At 43.3% G+C, this 15,708-nt stretch overlaps 1 protein-coding gene across 3 annotated transcripts in view; it reads right to left on the bottom strand.

Moving 5' to 3' along the window:
* MIER1 (MIER1 transcriptional regulator) overlaps positions 1-15,708 on the bottom strand; it is a 74,680-nt gene that overhangs the window by 41,730 nt on the left and 17,242 nt on the right. The window contains exon 3 of one of the 3 annotated variants that reach the window (XM_058178957.1): positions 11,683-11,790. The exons of the other annotated variants lie outside the window; for them this stretch is intronic. Coding sequence (XP_058034940.1) covers positions 11,683-11,689 — 7 coding nt within the window. The 5' untranslated portion in view covers positions 11,690-11,790. The remainder of the gene's footprint in view (positions 1-11,682; positions 11,791-15,708) is intronic. 3 annotated transcript variants of the gene reach the window in all.

A 15,708-nucleotide genomic window follows, 5' to 3' on the forward strand; every position in this document is an offset into this window, starting at 1 on the left:
TCAACATGGTTTTAACTGTTTCAGGTACTTTAAGTTCAGATTGTTCCAAATATTGTTGTATTCTATTTTCAGGAATTTTCTCCTGATCATACAGTTTCCCATAATACTCTTGTATTATTATTTTTTTACCCTCATTCTGATCTATTAGTCGATGTATCAATTCCCTCCCCCTCTTTTTTCAGTTTATATGCCAACCATTACCTAGTTTATTCGCATTTTTAAAAAAAGTTTTGTTTTACACTTTTGATTTTTTGTTCCAGTTCATCTTTTTCCAATAGATTCATTTTGTATTTTATTAGGTCTATTCAATTTTTCAATTTCTTTTTTTGGCTTCTTTCTGTAGTTCTGATTCTAATCTTTTATGTTCTTCTTCTAACATCTTCTTATTTTGTTGTTTCTTCTTGTTTTTTTTCCCCATGTAGATTATGACTAATCCCCGAGTATACGCTTTAGCAATATCCCATAGTTTGCAAGGAAGTCTCTTCTTTTCTGCTCTCTTAAAAAAAAAAAGTCTTTTCCCATAGTTTGTATAAATTTCTTATCATGCAGTATTACTTGATTCAATTCCATCTCAATTTTCTTTTTTGAAGACAAAACAAATCTAATTTTAATATTTCTAATTAATCAAAAATCCTTTTTTTGTGAGTTCAATCCATTTATACCATGTTTCTCTGAAAATAAATGCCTGTCTTATATTTTTTTGAACCCTGAAATAAGTGCTTGGACTTATTGCTATGCACTCAAAAGCTCGATTGGGCTTATTATTAGGGGTTGTCTTATTTTGGGGGAAACAGGGTAGTAGTTTTGTTTCTTCTTCCTGTCGTGTCCCACTCCTCCGCTGACGGCTGGGTCAGGGAAATCCGAATCAGGCTTGCCTCTGCAGCTCTGCCCAAAGTCCTAGCAAAGTCCTCAGAGGAGGCAGGAGACCAGTAAGTGACTTCAGCAAGATAAGTTCGACTTTTGCCTGACTCAGAGACTGCCAGAAAGTAGATCCTTTATATAGGCCATGGGGTGTGGCTCCATGACTCAGCACTCATTAAGGCCTGCCCCTCCCTTCCTTCTGTTGCCTCCGCCTCTCCAATCTTCTGATGCGAGGGTCACTCCAATCAGCTGTTGTTGGGAGTAAACCCTCCTCAGGCTCACCTGCTGTGGAGGAGGGGGAGGGGTCTACTGCTCCGTTTGCCTGGGCATGGAGTCAGGGCTGGGGCAGGGAGATGCTCCTTCTTCTGCAGTTTGTCTGGGCATGGGGCCAGGACTGGGGCCGGGAGGCATACATTCCTCAGTGTTCGGGAGCAGGTAAGAAGGCCCCGGCTGCTCTGAGGGCGGGCAAGACACAACACTTCCATTGTTTATTTATAGATAGGTTTTGTTGTTCTAATTGATCTTATTTCCCTCTGTTCTTTCGGTCTTGTTCCTTCTTGTTCTCTTCTCTCTTTTTGTTCTATTTCAGTTTCTTCCCCTCTATTCCTCGTTTTTTGCCATCTATTTCCTCGTTTATCTCTTTTTACTCTTGTGCTGCAAAATGCTGGTAGTAGAATTGTTCTGCTTTATCTAATCTATGTCTTTTTTTCCATCCAAGTCACCAATATTCCCTCAGGTATCAGCTATCTAAAGTTTACATCATGCTTTATTAGTTGTCTTGTCAAGAATTGATACCGTTTCCTTGTATCTCTTACTCTTCTGGGTATTTGCTTCAAGACTGCTATTACACTACCTTTATATTTCAATGGGGCACCTCTTCCTCTCTATTTCTGCTCTTACTGTCGTCTTTGAAAATCTCACATGTACCTCTCTGGGGAGTTTGTTCCTTCTCGTGTGTATTCTAAATATGTGTGTATTCTAAATATTTCATATATCTCAGAGAGGACTTCCTGCTTGCTCTCCTCCAACACATCGGCCAACAATTCTGCCATTTTTTCAGGGAGATCTTCCCCCTTTTCCTCCTCAATATTCTGAAATCTCAGGAAATATTCTGCTCTGTTCATTTCCAGCATAATTATGGATCACTCCGGTTCATTATCCACCTTAGTCAATCTGTAATCCATCTCTTCTACTTTCTTACCTGTTTGTACTGTCTTCTCTTCTATTTTCTGAATCCATTGTTCATTTTTAGTGATTATTTGCTGGATGTTATCTGTTTTATCCTCCATCTTTTGTTCCATCTTTTGCATCCTATCTGCCTGATCATCATGGTTCTTAGCCATGGCTTCTTGTAATAGTTGAAACATCATTTTCATTTCCGTCTGAAAGGTGTTCAATTGTTCATTTTGTAACATACTATCTATAGAGCATTGGCTCACTGGACTTGATGCTGCTGCTGCTGCTGGTGGTGGTGGCGGCGCAGATGCATTTCCCCCCCTAATTTTATTTAAATTTGTATTGCTTGTCATTTTAGTTATTTTAAATAATAAAATATTTTAAGTAATGATTATTTAACAGAGACAATCAATCAATAATCAAACAATCAATAATAAATCAAACAATACTCCATAATACCCAATTTAAAAAATACACCTGAAACAGTCCAACAATTTCCTTTCTTATTCCCAGTTCTTATTTTCAGACCTCAGATCACTTCACCCTTTTAGCTGTTATATTTCATAAAGCCAAAATATCCAAGTCCAAAGTTCTCTTCAAAAAAGTTGTTTTCTTCTTGATAAATTGTAATTCACAAAGGCCCGCCAAACCCCAAAATTGCTATTTTCCAGTTTCAGTTGCTCAATTTATAAAATCCATATCCATTTGGAGAGCTATAATGTTTAAAACTCAGACTGTTTCCACTCTCTTTCTCTGCAGTTCCCTCTATAAACAGTTCCTAGGTACAGACAGTTTATCTGAATCTTGTAACAATGTTCTTTCAATAAACTGCCCAAGGTCAATTGTTTAGCTTACTTTCTTTTCTTTTACTTTCACTCTAAGAGTTTTTTCAGCCAGTAGGTGTCACTGTTGCTCTATTTCTCTTCTATTCCTCTCCTTTAACTTCATTTAACATAACCCAAATCTTTTTCTTTTAGGAGTTCCAGGGTACAAGTTTAGTATTCCAAAAAAGTTGTTACAGTGTTTCTCCAAAAAGACAACCCATCTTGAAAAAAAGCCCCATCATGTTTTTGAGCGCATGTGATTAAATTACCACCCACAAAATTAGCTCTAATTAAAACCCTGCCCACCCTGGGGTGCAGGGGGTGGGGTGAGGCACACAGGTAAAAAATAAGCTAGGGTGACGATGGGGTGTGTGGAGCTGCCCTACTTACCAGGCTTCACACACCCCAACATCTGCCTCGCCTTCTTCGGCAGCCACTTCTTCTGCGGCCACTTGTACATATGACCTTGGCCTCCATTTTGCTTTGAGATGCCTGCCGGAAGGCATATGCAATTGATAACACAGCTCTAGATTGATCTGGAGCTCTATTATCGGCTGCAGAGGGCTTTCCAGAAGGCATCTCCAGCTGATAACAGAGCTCTGGATTGATCTGGAGCTCTGTTATCGGCTGCAGATGCCTTCCAGCATCTGAAGGCAAAACGGAGGCCGGGGCGATGCATGCAAGTGGCGGCAAGTGGCCACAGAAGAAGTGGGCCAGCAGCAGATTCCTGCTGGGTCGGGCTGTCAGTGTTACCGCCATAAGGTGAGTCAATAATTAGAACCCTCCAAAAAGAAGGCCTAGCTATTTTTTCGGGGGGGGGGGGGGGGTGTCAAAAGAAAATAAGACCCGACCTTCTTTTTGGAGAAACATGGTAGTTCAATAAAATCCAATTAATATTATCACTAAGATACTCAGTCCAATTTTCCTCTTTTAAAACTTATTTCTCTCAAATAGTCCACTTTCTTGTCTGGTTCTATTGCAGTTTTTGTGCATATTCACCACTATTCTCAGGGGTGGAAAGTAAACAAATCCACCCCCACTTTTTACAGTCCCCCTATCACTCAAGCCAATTTTTAAAGGGGCAAATTCCTCAACAGAAGTTGGAAAATTCTCACCCAGTTCAGCCACTGTTCCTCCTCAATCTTCATTCATTCTTCTCCGGTCGGGCTATCACAGCCTCAGTAAGGCACGCAATGGCCGCCTTTTTCTTCCTGCCAGTTTGAGAGCTTTCGTCCGGATCGAACAAGAAATTTGCAGTCTCCTTGTGATCTACAGAGTGCCCTATCTTCTTCACCACCCCTTCAGGGTGGCTTAAGTCCCAAGAGACCCACTAGCTGCTAGCAGGAGGAATTTGGCAAACTTCCATAGAGCCCCATGGAAAGTACACCATATTGCTGGGACATCAGCTCCATCTCCTTCTGACTGCTTGGGTGAATGATTAACAACCCGACTCATTTCTTCCAGCAACTACAAAATGGCATCAGAGTCAGATTTCATGCGTTTATTTCCTGACATTCAGTGGTCCACATATGGTTAAATCTCAAAATCCTGCTGTTCAGTTTGAAAATTTAAATTTACTCTGAATTCTGTATTAATAGAATTTTTCTAAACTGGGAAAATCTATGGAGTCTCAATCATACAGGTCATGATTGTCCCAAGGGTGCTTTTTTCAAAAGGCAACTGAACTTTCTTAGATTTGTTTTCCTTTGAAAACCTTTCGCTTCTCATCCAAGAAGCTCCTTCAGTTCTTCAGGAACTAGAAAACAAAATAAACAAAAAATCCCAAAAAAGTCCAGTTGCCTTTTGGAAAAAAAAGCACCTTTGGGACTAAACTGGGAAAGAATTATATATTTAAAAAAAAACTTCATTTAAACATTAACCAACCTGCAGTGGAGTAATAGAATTAACAGAATAATAGAGTTGGAAGGTACCTTGGAGGTCTTCTAGTCAAATCCCTTGCAGAAACAGGAGACCCTATACCATTCTGGAATTAATGGTGGTCCAATCTCTTCTTTAAAACCTCCAGTGATGGAGTACCCATAACTTCTGAAGGCAAGCTGTTCCACTGGTTAATTATTCTCACTGTCAAGAAATTTCTCCTTAGTTCTAGGGTGGTTCTCCTCTTCATTAGTTTCCATCCACTGCTACTTATCCTGCCTTCTGGTGCTTTGAAAAATAGGTTGACGCTCTCTTCCTTGTAGTAGCCCCTCAAATATTGGATCACTGCTATCATGTCACTCCTAGTCCTTCTTTTCACTAGACAAGACACACCCAAATCCTGCAACCATTCTTCATGTTTTAGCCTCCAGATTCCTAATAATCCAGAAACATCTGGTAAAAAGAAAGGAGGAGGCTTATGCCTATATATTAATTCAACCTGGTGTCAAGATTTTAACATAATTTACAAATTCTGTGACAACAATTTAGAGACTCTAATTATCAACTGCAAACCTTACTATTCGCCTCGTGAATTTTCCTCATTTCTTCTAATTGCTGTTTATGTCCCACCACAAGCCTGTGTAAACGAGGCATTACGAACTCTAGCTGACCAAATCATGGAGGCTGAAGCCAAACACCCTGATTCACTGGCCATTGTTTTGGGAGATCTAAACAAGGCAAACTTAAGGAAAGAACTACCAAAATACTTTCAGCATGTCAATTGTCCCACCAGAGGCAAGAATACTCTAGACCACTGCTACACAACACTAAAAGATGCCTATCGGTCTTTACCACGTGCAGCTGTAGGACACTCTGATCATTGCATGATTCACCTTGTACCTGCTTACAGGCAAAGACTTAAAGCCATAAAACCAATAATTAAATCAGTGAAAACCTGGACGGAGGAATCAGAATTAAAGCTACAGGCATGTTTTGACTGCACTGATTGGAATATTTTTAAAGATACCTCTGCAGACCTGGATGAACTCACAGATACTGTAACATCATATGTCAGCTTCTGTGAAGACCTATGTACCTACAAGGAACTTGCGAATACACAGTAATAACAAACCTTGGTTTACACCTAAACTTAAGCAGCTACGACATTCCAAAGAGGAAGCCTACAGAAAAGGTGATAAAATGCTGTACAATCAGGCCAGAAATGCACTAACAAGGGAGATAAGAGCAGCAAAAGAAGCTACTCTGAAAAGCTAAAGAATCAATTTTCAGCAAATGAACCAGCAAACATGTGGAAAACTCTTAAAAATATCACCGGCTATGGCAAACCTCCTTCCCAGGCTGAAGGTAATCAACAACTGGCAGATGACCTGAATGAGTTTTACTGCAGGTTTGAAAGGAAACTACAGCCACCTATCTCCACAACCCCATCTCAGACACACCAACAACAGCCAAGCCTCATACAACTGACCCCATTTCATTGGGTTCACAACCCCTAGTGATCACAGAAAAGGAAGTGCAGGACCTATTTCACAGACAAAAGCCAGGAAAAGCTCCAGGCCCAGACAAGATAACTCCTTCTTGCTTAAAAGTCTGTGCTGACCAATTGGCCCGCATCTTCACCCATATTTTCAATAAATCACTAGAGATGTGCTATGTTCCTTCTTGCTTCAAACGCTCTACCATCATCCCAGTGCCAAGAAGCCCACCATCAAGGAACTGAATGACTACAGACCAGTTGCTCTAACATCTGTAGTCATGAAAACCTTTGAAAGGCTAGTGCTTTCCTACCTGAAAACCATCACGAATCCGCTCTTAGACCCCTTGCAATTTGCATACCGAGCAAATAGATCAACAGATGATGCTGTTAATATGGCTCTGCACTACATCCTACAACATCTTGAGTCTCCAAAGACCTATGCAAGGGTCCTCTTTGTAGACTTTAGTTCAGCATTCAATACCATCATTCCAGACATTCTTCTAACTAAGCTAAACCAGCTACAGGTACCGGAACAGACTTGTAAGTGGATCACAAGCTTCCTAACAAACAGGAAGCAGCAGGTGAAGCTAAGCAAGATCACATCAAATACCTGTACAATTAGCACAGGGGCCCCCAAGGCTGTGTGCTCTCCCCACTTCTCTTCTCTCTGTATACCAATGACTGCATCTCCAATGATCCATTTGTTAAGCTACTGAAGTTCGCAGATGACACAACAGTGATTGGTCTCATTCGAGACAATGACGAATCCGCATATAGACGAGAGGTCGAACGACTAGCCTTGTGGTGCAACCAAAACAATCTGGAACTGAACACACTCAAAACCGTAGAAATGGTGGTAGACTTTAGGAAAACCCTTCCATACTTCCACCTCTCACAATACTTGACAACACAGTATCAACAGTAGAAACCTTCAAATTTCTGGGTTCTATCATATCGCAAGATCTCAAATGGACAGCTAACATCAAAACATCATTAAAAAGGACAACAAAGAATGTTCTTTCTGCCAACTCAGTAAGCTCAAACTGCCCAAGGAGCTGCTGATCCAATTCTACAGAGGAATTATTGAGTCTGTCATTTGCACCTCTATAACTGTCTGGTTCGGTTCTGCAACCCAACAAGAAAACACAGACTTCAGAGGATAATTAGAACTGCAGAAAAAATAATTGCTACCAACCTGCCTTCCATTGAGGACCTGTATACTGCACGAATCAAGAAGAGGGCCATGAAAATATTTGCAGATCCCTCGCATCCTGGACATAAACTGTTTCAACTCCTACCCTCAAAACGACGCTATAGAGCACTGCACACCAGAACAACTAGACACAAGAACAGTTTTTTCCCGAAGGCCATCACTCTGCTAAACAAATAATTCCCTCAACACTGTCAGACTATTTACTGAATCTGCACTACTATTAATCGTTTCATAGTTCCCATCACCAATCTCTTTCCACTTATGACTGTATGACTATAACTTGTTGCTGGCAATCCTTATGATTTATATTGATATATTGATCATCAATTGTGTTGTAAATGTTGTACCTTGATGAATGTATCTTTTCTTTTATGTACACTGAGAGCATATGCACCAAGACAAATTCCTTGTGTGTCCAATCACACTTGGCCAATAAAATTCTATTCTATTCTATTCTATTCTATTCTAATCTTTGTTGTTTTTCTCTGCATTCTTCCCAGAGTCTCATCCTTTTTATATTGTAGTTGACCAAAACTGGATGCAACATTCCAAGTGTGGTCTTAAAGAATTGACTAAGTAGAACATACTTCATTCTGCATTCACTCTATACATATTAAACCAGCTTAAAATATTACTGTTTTACTGATTAGTCATCTCCACATCATTTCATTACTGACCCCATCCCTTGTTTATTCTGCATCTTTAAATATGCAGAATACTGTACTAACTTGCTTTTAGATTTTTCCCCGTTTTAATTTCCATATTGTCCAAAATGTTGTTACAGGCAAGCAGTTAAACAACTTCTTTGAACACTCATTCCTCTCAACAAACACTGTACTATACTTTATGTTTTCATCAGTATTTGCACATACTTACATTTTTCTACCTATTTTCTCATTGTAAGTAAGCATTCTATTAATATAAATTCAACTACAATAGTGAGAAAAATATTGTGAGTCCTTTAAAAGTATTTGTAATCCTATGATTCTGTGACCTAAATTGTGATCAGAACTTCATCTAAGTCCTAATAATAAAGCGATTTTGATAGAACAATGCCCCAAAATAAAGTACTCTATCATGTTTTTGCTGAATACAGTACACCAATCTTCATGGTCTTTATTGGAAAAAGTATGTGAATTTTAACTCTTAGTAACTTGGGGTAGAAATATAACTGATTTCTTTTTAGAAAGTAAACTCTTTTTTTGGCCTTTAAATGTAATAGCTTGTAGTACCTCGTTAACAATGACATCAACTAAACATTTCCTGCACATGTTGATCCTTCCTGTTTTATCAGCTTAAATTATTATAAATCATTCCTGCTTTAACGGTGATATTTATGGGTTGTCTTGCATGAACTGCTCATTTCATGTCCTGCTGCAATATTTCAATTGAGTTAAGATCAGAGTTTTGACTTAGCAATTCCAAATTGCAAAATTTCTTCTGCTACAACCATTCTGTTGTAGCTTTACTTGTGTGTTTAGGGTTATTGTTGTGCTGTATGACCCATATTTGTTTAAGCTTCAGTTCATGGATGGATACCCTGACAATCTGCAGTAGAATTCTCTAGTACAACCCAGAATTCATTGTTCTTTCAGTAATTGAAACTGTGTGAGTTGTGCGACTCAATGTGAGTTGTGAGACTGCAAACCAACTCTGAAGTATGTGCCATGTTTCAAAATCATGATTCAGTTCTTCTGTAGAAATGAAACGTTTCTTTTCTCACTAATAGTTCTTTTTTTGTTACAGCTATCCACCGAATATTGTTCCAATTGTTCCTTATTGCATTAACTCTTTCTTGAGGCCACAGAGAGCTTTTTTGATCAAGGTGTGATTCATTTCCTCAGATCTGTTACATGGTAAGTGAACTTCAGTGGTGGTAACCAATGTGTTTTTTTTTCACATAAAAGTTCCCCTTAAACTCACACATAATTGACTTTTCAAGACTTGAAACATCTGACATCTGATTATCCTAGGGTTAAACTTAACAGTGTATGGTCACAGACCCAGGAAATCACAGTTTGTTTTTTTAAAAAGGTAGTGATTATTGACTCAATGTGTTTGATAAAGACATGACACAATGTACTGTTTTATGCTTTGTTTGTTTAACCAGAGTGTATTAACAGAATTTAGATGATGCTCTGAGCACAATGTACTCCTTACAGTACTGCAGGATTACAAAGAGTACTAAATAGTTCACAAACTGTATTTGCTCTAATTTTTGTCATTTGTTTATAATTTTCAAGCATGCACACAATTTTATTTCTTAGATACCATTATTTCAGTCTCATACAATTTTCAAATCTGCATTTAACAGTCTATTTAACATTCATTGAAAGTCATTCCTATTCTCAGCCAAAAACATGGCACCATCCACATATAAGAAGCACTTAACATTTATTGCTGTAGCCAAAACACCTCTATTATCATAAGCGTTTCTTATATCTCCACCAATACATTAAATAACCAATAGGATTTCACACATTCTAATCTTACTTTAAAATTTTAATTTTACATTTACATTCTAATCAGGGATGAAATCTAAAAATTTTCCCTATCGGTTCGTGGGTGTGGCTTAATCGGTTGGTGTGGCTTGGTGGTCAGATGACTGGGTGGGCATGGCCAATAACAATAAATAATAAAAATAATAAACAAAGTATACAAAACAAGAAGAGGTACCAAAAACCAACTTTCACACTTTACACATATACAACTCAACACAACTGATTCACACACAATGTAAAAGCAGCTGCACTTCACCCAAAATGGCCCCTGCAACAAGCAAGAACCTCACACAGCCACAAAAAGCTCAAAAACCAACTTTCACACTTTACACACACACACAACACAACTGACACACTCACACACACACAAAATGCCACATACAGCTTTGTGAGATTTTGTGTGTTTGTGTAGTTAGAGTGAAACACTATAGAAACACACCAAATCTCAGAAAGCTGCGCAAATATTTTATTTAATTTATATTTTTTAGATCAGGGGTCTCCATCCTTAGTAACTTTAAGGTTTGTGGACTTCAATTCCCAGAGTTCCTCAGCCAGCAAAGCAGGCAGATTGAGTTGCTCACTGAGGATATGGATTGCAGGCAGGCAGATTCAGTTGCTAGCTGATGCAACTGATGTAAAGCATGGCTTTGCGAGCCCGAAAGGAGCAGCAATAAGGCAAGTGGGGAGAGGGATTGGGTGGGCATGGGTGGAGGCTGTTGTAAGAGGTTGTTAAAAAATGATTTTAAAAGCCTGTGATGATGAGGAAACTCATCTGGGATATCCAGAGGAAAAAGATTTTAAAAGGCTCCTCTGACGATCCCAGCGGAAGTTGCCTCATCGCAGCCCAGAACCTCTTAAAATAATTGTTTTAACAAGCTCTTGGGATGAAGAGCTTGTAGAAAACATGTTTTTTAAGGTTCTGGTGAGGGGAACTCATCTGGGATCGCCAGAGGAGCCTTTTAAAACCTTTTTTTTAATCGCAAAAATCGTCTGAAGAGGTTGTTAAAAAAAAGAGTTTAAGAGATTCTGACGATCCCAGCCGAGCCATGGGATCATTAAAGGCTTTTTTTTTTACTTTTAAAGGCATGTTTTTGGCTGAAGAAAAACTGCTTTTAAAGTAAAAAAAAGTAAAAAAAAAACAAACCTCTGATGATGGTGCACTCAGCAGGGGCAGGGGGCGGAGCCAGGGATTTTTGCTACCGGTTCTCCAAACCACCAGCTGCCATCGCTACTGGATCGGGCGAGCCGGTCTGAACCGGGAGGATTTCACCCCGATTCTCATTTTATCTTTAAAAATTCCTGACAGTGAGAACTTCTAATCCAGTAGAACGGTTTGCCTTCAGAAGTTGTAGGTATTCAATCACTATAGGCTTTAAGAAGAGAATAAACAGCCCCTTGTCTCAAATCATATAGTGTGAAATCATATAGTCTTGAGCAGGAGGTTGGATTAGAAGACCTATAAGTTTCCTTCCAACTCTGTTACTTTGTTCTTTGCTCAATGCTGAACTATTCCTGAAGCATTCTCATTATTCTCATGCCTGCTTTGCTTCCATTCTACACTACACATTCAGAAAACAACCTTTAATTCCTCATTTCCTCAAATCATTTTGAAATTTAAAACCTATCCAATTTATTCTATATTTTTTCTGCATCAAGTCATATAAAAAACCTGCTCATTTACAGATTTTTGTATTATCTGAAGTGCAAAAATCTGGGCTGCACAACCCATACCTGGCATTAAGCTGAAATTTCATTTCCAAAATTTTGCTGTCACCTCTCATACCCTTTTGCCAGAGTTCTGCAAGCCCTTTTCCAGACACATATAACAAACTAATGTTTCTGTTGAATAGGGGAAGAGTAAAAATATTTATATTATTAAGAATTAATAAAAATCTTTACATACAATAAGTATATAGTTACTCCATAAAAATACCCTATCAAAGTTTTAACATTTCTGCAACTATATATACAAATACTATAATTTGTATTATGCTCTCTTTTCTTTTATCAAAACTATGTACTAATATTCTCATTTTGATCATCTAAAAAGCTCAGTAAAAAGTCAAAAGCCTCCAATATGCATATGGGCCTCTGGTGGCTCAGGCTGGTAAGACAGTCTGTTATTAACAGCAGCTGCTTGCAATTACTGCAAGTTCAAGTCCCACCAGGCTCAAGGTTGACTCAGCCTTCCATCCTTTATAAGGTAGGTAAAATGAGGACCCAGATTGTTGGGGGCAATAAGTTGACTTTGTATATAAATATACAAATGGATGAAGACTATTGCTTGACATAGTGTAAGCCGCCCTTAGTCTTCGGAGAAGGGCGGGATATACCGTATATACTCGAGTATAAGCCGAGTTTTTCGGCACGTTTTTTGTGCTGAAAAACGCCCCCTCGGCTTATACTCGAGTCTACCCTTGCAGAGCCGACCCAGGGAGAGGGTTTTTTGCCCTCGGGAACAGCTGGGCCGGCAGGACGAGCCCAAATGCTGCCGGCATGCTTTGCCAGCTCGGCCGGCTCGTTTTGGGGCGGCGGCTGGCCTCCGGCGCTTCCGCCGCTTTTGATGGCGGCGGCGGCGGTGGTCGGCGGAGGGGCGGAGGGGCGGAGGCGTTCGACATTTCGCCTCTCACTCGTCCTCCTCTTGCCCGCGGTGGGCGGAGGCGTTGTCACTCGCCTCCTCTCGAAAGCCGAAATTGAGTGCGGCGGCAGTGGGGTGGGGAGGCCGCCGTGAGTGCCGGCTGGGGAGCCCGGATTGGCTCCTGACTCCCCAGCCGGCACTCACGGCGGCCTCCGCCGCCGCACTCAATTTCGCCGAGAGGAGGGCGAGGGTGACAACGCCGCTGGCGAGTGACAACAACAGAGTTCTTCGCCTTGGCGTTTGTCACCGCCCTCCTCTCGAAAGCGATTGAGTGCGAGCGGCAGGGTGGGGAGGCCGCCGTGAAGTGCCGGCTGGGGAGCCCGGATTGGCTCCTGACTCCCCAGCCGGCACTTCACGCGGCCTCCCCACCCCGCCGCTCGCACTCAATTTCGCCGAGAGGAGGGCGAGGGTGACAACGCTGGCGAGTGACAAACAAATGAGTTCTTCGCCTTGGCGTTTGTCACCGCCTCCTCTCGAAAGCCGAAATTGAGTGCGGCGGGAGGCCGCCGTGAAGTGCCGGCTGGGGAGCCCGGATTGGCCCTGACCCCCAGCCGGCACTTCACGCGGCCTCCCCACCCCGCCGCTCGCACTCAATTTCGGCTGAGAGGAGGGCGAGGGTGACAAACGCCAAGCAGAAGAACTCTATTTGTTTGTCACTCGCCAGCGGCGTTGTCACCGCCTTCGAAAGCCGAAATTGAGTGCGGCGGCAGTGGGGAGGCCGCCGTGAGTGCCGGCTGGGGAGCCCGGATTGGCTCCTGACCCCCAGCCGGCACTTCACGGCGGCCTCCGCCGCCGCACTCAATTTCGCCGGAGAGGAGGGCGAGGGTGACAACGCCGCTGGCGAGTGACAAACAACAGAGTTCTTCGCCTTGGCGTTTGTCACCGCCTCCTCTCGAAAGCGATTGAGTGCGGCGGCGGGGTGGGGAGGCCGCCGTGAAGTGCCGGCTGGGGAGCCCGGATTGGCTCCTGACTCCCCAGCCGGCACTTCACGGCGGCCTCCCGCCGCCGCACTCAATTTCGCTGAGAGGAGGGCGAGGGTGACAACGCCAAGGCTTAGAAGAACTCTATTTGTTTGTCACTCTCGCCAGCGGCGTTGTCACTCGCCTCCTCTCGAAAGCGATTGAGTGCGGCGGCAGTGGGGAGGCCGCCGTGAGTGCCGGCTGGGGAGTCCAGGAGCCAATCCCGGCCCCCAGCCGGCACTTCACGGCGGCCTCCCCACCCTGCCGCCGCACTCAATTTCGCCGAGAGGAGGCGAGGGTGACAACGCCAAGCAGAAGAACTCTATTTGTTTGTCACTCGCCAGCGGCGTTGTCACCGCCTCCTCTCGAAAGCGATTGAGTGCGGCGGCGGGGTGGGGAGGCCGCGTGAGTGCCGGCTGGGGAGCCCGGATTGGCTCCTGACCCCCAGCCGGCACTTCACGGCGGCCTCCGCCGCTCGCACTCAATTTCGGCCGAGAGGAGGCGAGGGTGACAACGCCTCCGCCCCCACCGCTGGCAAGAGGAGGACGAGTGAGAGCGAAATGTCAACGCCTCCGCCGGCCACCGCCGCCCCCGCCACCAAAAAGCGGCGGAAGAAAACGCCGGAGGCCAGCCACCGCCCCAAAACGAGCCGGCCGAGCTGGCAAAGCATGCCGGCAGCATTTGGGCTCGTCCTGCCGGCACTTCAATCCCGGGCTCCCCCAGCCGTCACTTCACGGCGGCCTCCACCCACCCCCACTGCCGCTTCGCACTCAATTTCGCTGGAGAGGACGGCGAGTGTGTCAACGCCAAGGCAGAAGAACTCTCTTTATTTGTTTGTCACTCTCGCCCTCCTCTTACTCGTCCTCCTCTCGCCCTCGGAGGGGGCGGAGGGGGCGTTTGTCACGAATACATCCCAATAAAATGCAAAGGTTTCAAAGCATGTTTTGGAAAAGCAGCGAGGATGGGGAGAATGCTGCCTTGAATGTGAAAAGAAAGCGAGGAAAACCCCAACTACAGTATAATAAAAAAACATTTGCACTCAGTACTTTTTATTTTATTTTATTTTTTGCCAAGTTTTCCCCAGGGTTTTTTTTTCCCCCTATGGAAATTGGGGAGGTGGGGAGAAAGAGGTGAAAAAGAAAAGCCTCTTGGAAAGCGGAGAAATCTGGCAAGAACAAACAATTTCTCCCCGCCTCCCGGCGCCGTCCTTCTCTCCGCCAGTCACATGGTTCAGTTTTTTCCAGGCTAACTATACTTTGCGTTTCACTTCCCGAGTGAACATTGTAAAGTAAACAGTGAGCAACAGTGAGCAAAATTACGGTAATCTCCTCTGCCAAATCTATTCCCAAACCCTCCCCCAACACCTCCGCTCACAAAGGCAAGAAATGAACGCCGAATCCGAGAGGGGGCAGGAGGAGGAGGAGGAGGAGGAGAGATGGGGCATTGCAAGCTAGGGTGGGAAGAAGGAGGAGGAAGAAGAAGGAGGCAAAAGAAACCGACCCTCGCGCAGATCAGCAAATTAGCTTTCCTTCTCCAAACCAATTTTTTAAAAACCCGTTCTACCCAGAGCAAATGGCAAATAAGCAGCCCGTTTTGAGTCTGATTATTGTTTCACGGTGGTTGCCCTCTCTGATCTCCTTGTACATGACAAGGCACCTCTAACCCAGCGCTTTGTGTTTGTTATTGGTAATTCTCCTCTCCCTTCTTCCATTGGAGTCCTCTCCCCTTTCTTTCCGAACGGGCGGGCGATTTACCTTCTCTGCCTTTTTATTTTCGTGGAGGTGGAGGTGTATTCCTAAGGATGCCTTCAGTGCTGGGGAAGGAGCCGATCCATGGAGGGGAGGGGGGCGACGCTGCCGAGAAGCCGCTGCTTACAGAGAGCGAAAGAGCCAGGGAGACCTTGGCATAGGTGGGCGGCTGGTGTAAGGCAGGGCAGAACCTTCGACCCGCAAGGATCCCGGGAGGTGGGGGACGACAGAGAGGCAGAGAAGGAGGAGGAGGAAGGAAAAGAAAAGAAAAGGGGAGTGAAAATAAGAGCAGTCCGAGCAATAAATAAATATTGCTGGGCTGCTTTCCAAAAATCCTCAGCACGGAACTAAAAGTTGCAAGTGTTTTGTGAGTTCAAACAGTCCCTTCCAGACTAACACGTTTCATTAAAAG

Source organism: Ahaetulla prasina, chromosome 3 (genome assembly GCF_028640845.1).
Source record: "Ahaetulla prasina isolate Xishuangbanna chromosome 3, ASM2864084v1, whole genome shotgun sequence".
Taxonomy (NCBI): Eukaryota; Metazoa; Chordata; class Lepidosauria; order Squamata; family Colubridae; genus Ahaetulla; species Ahaetulla prasina.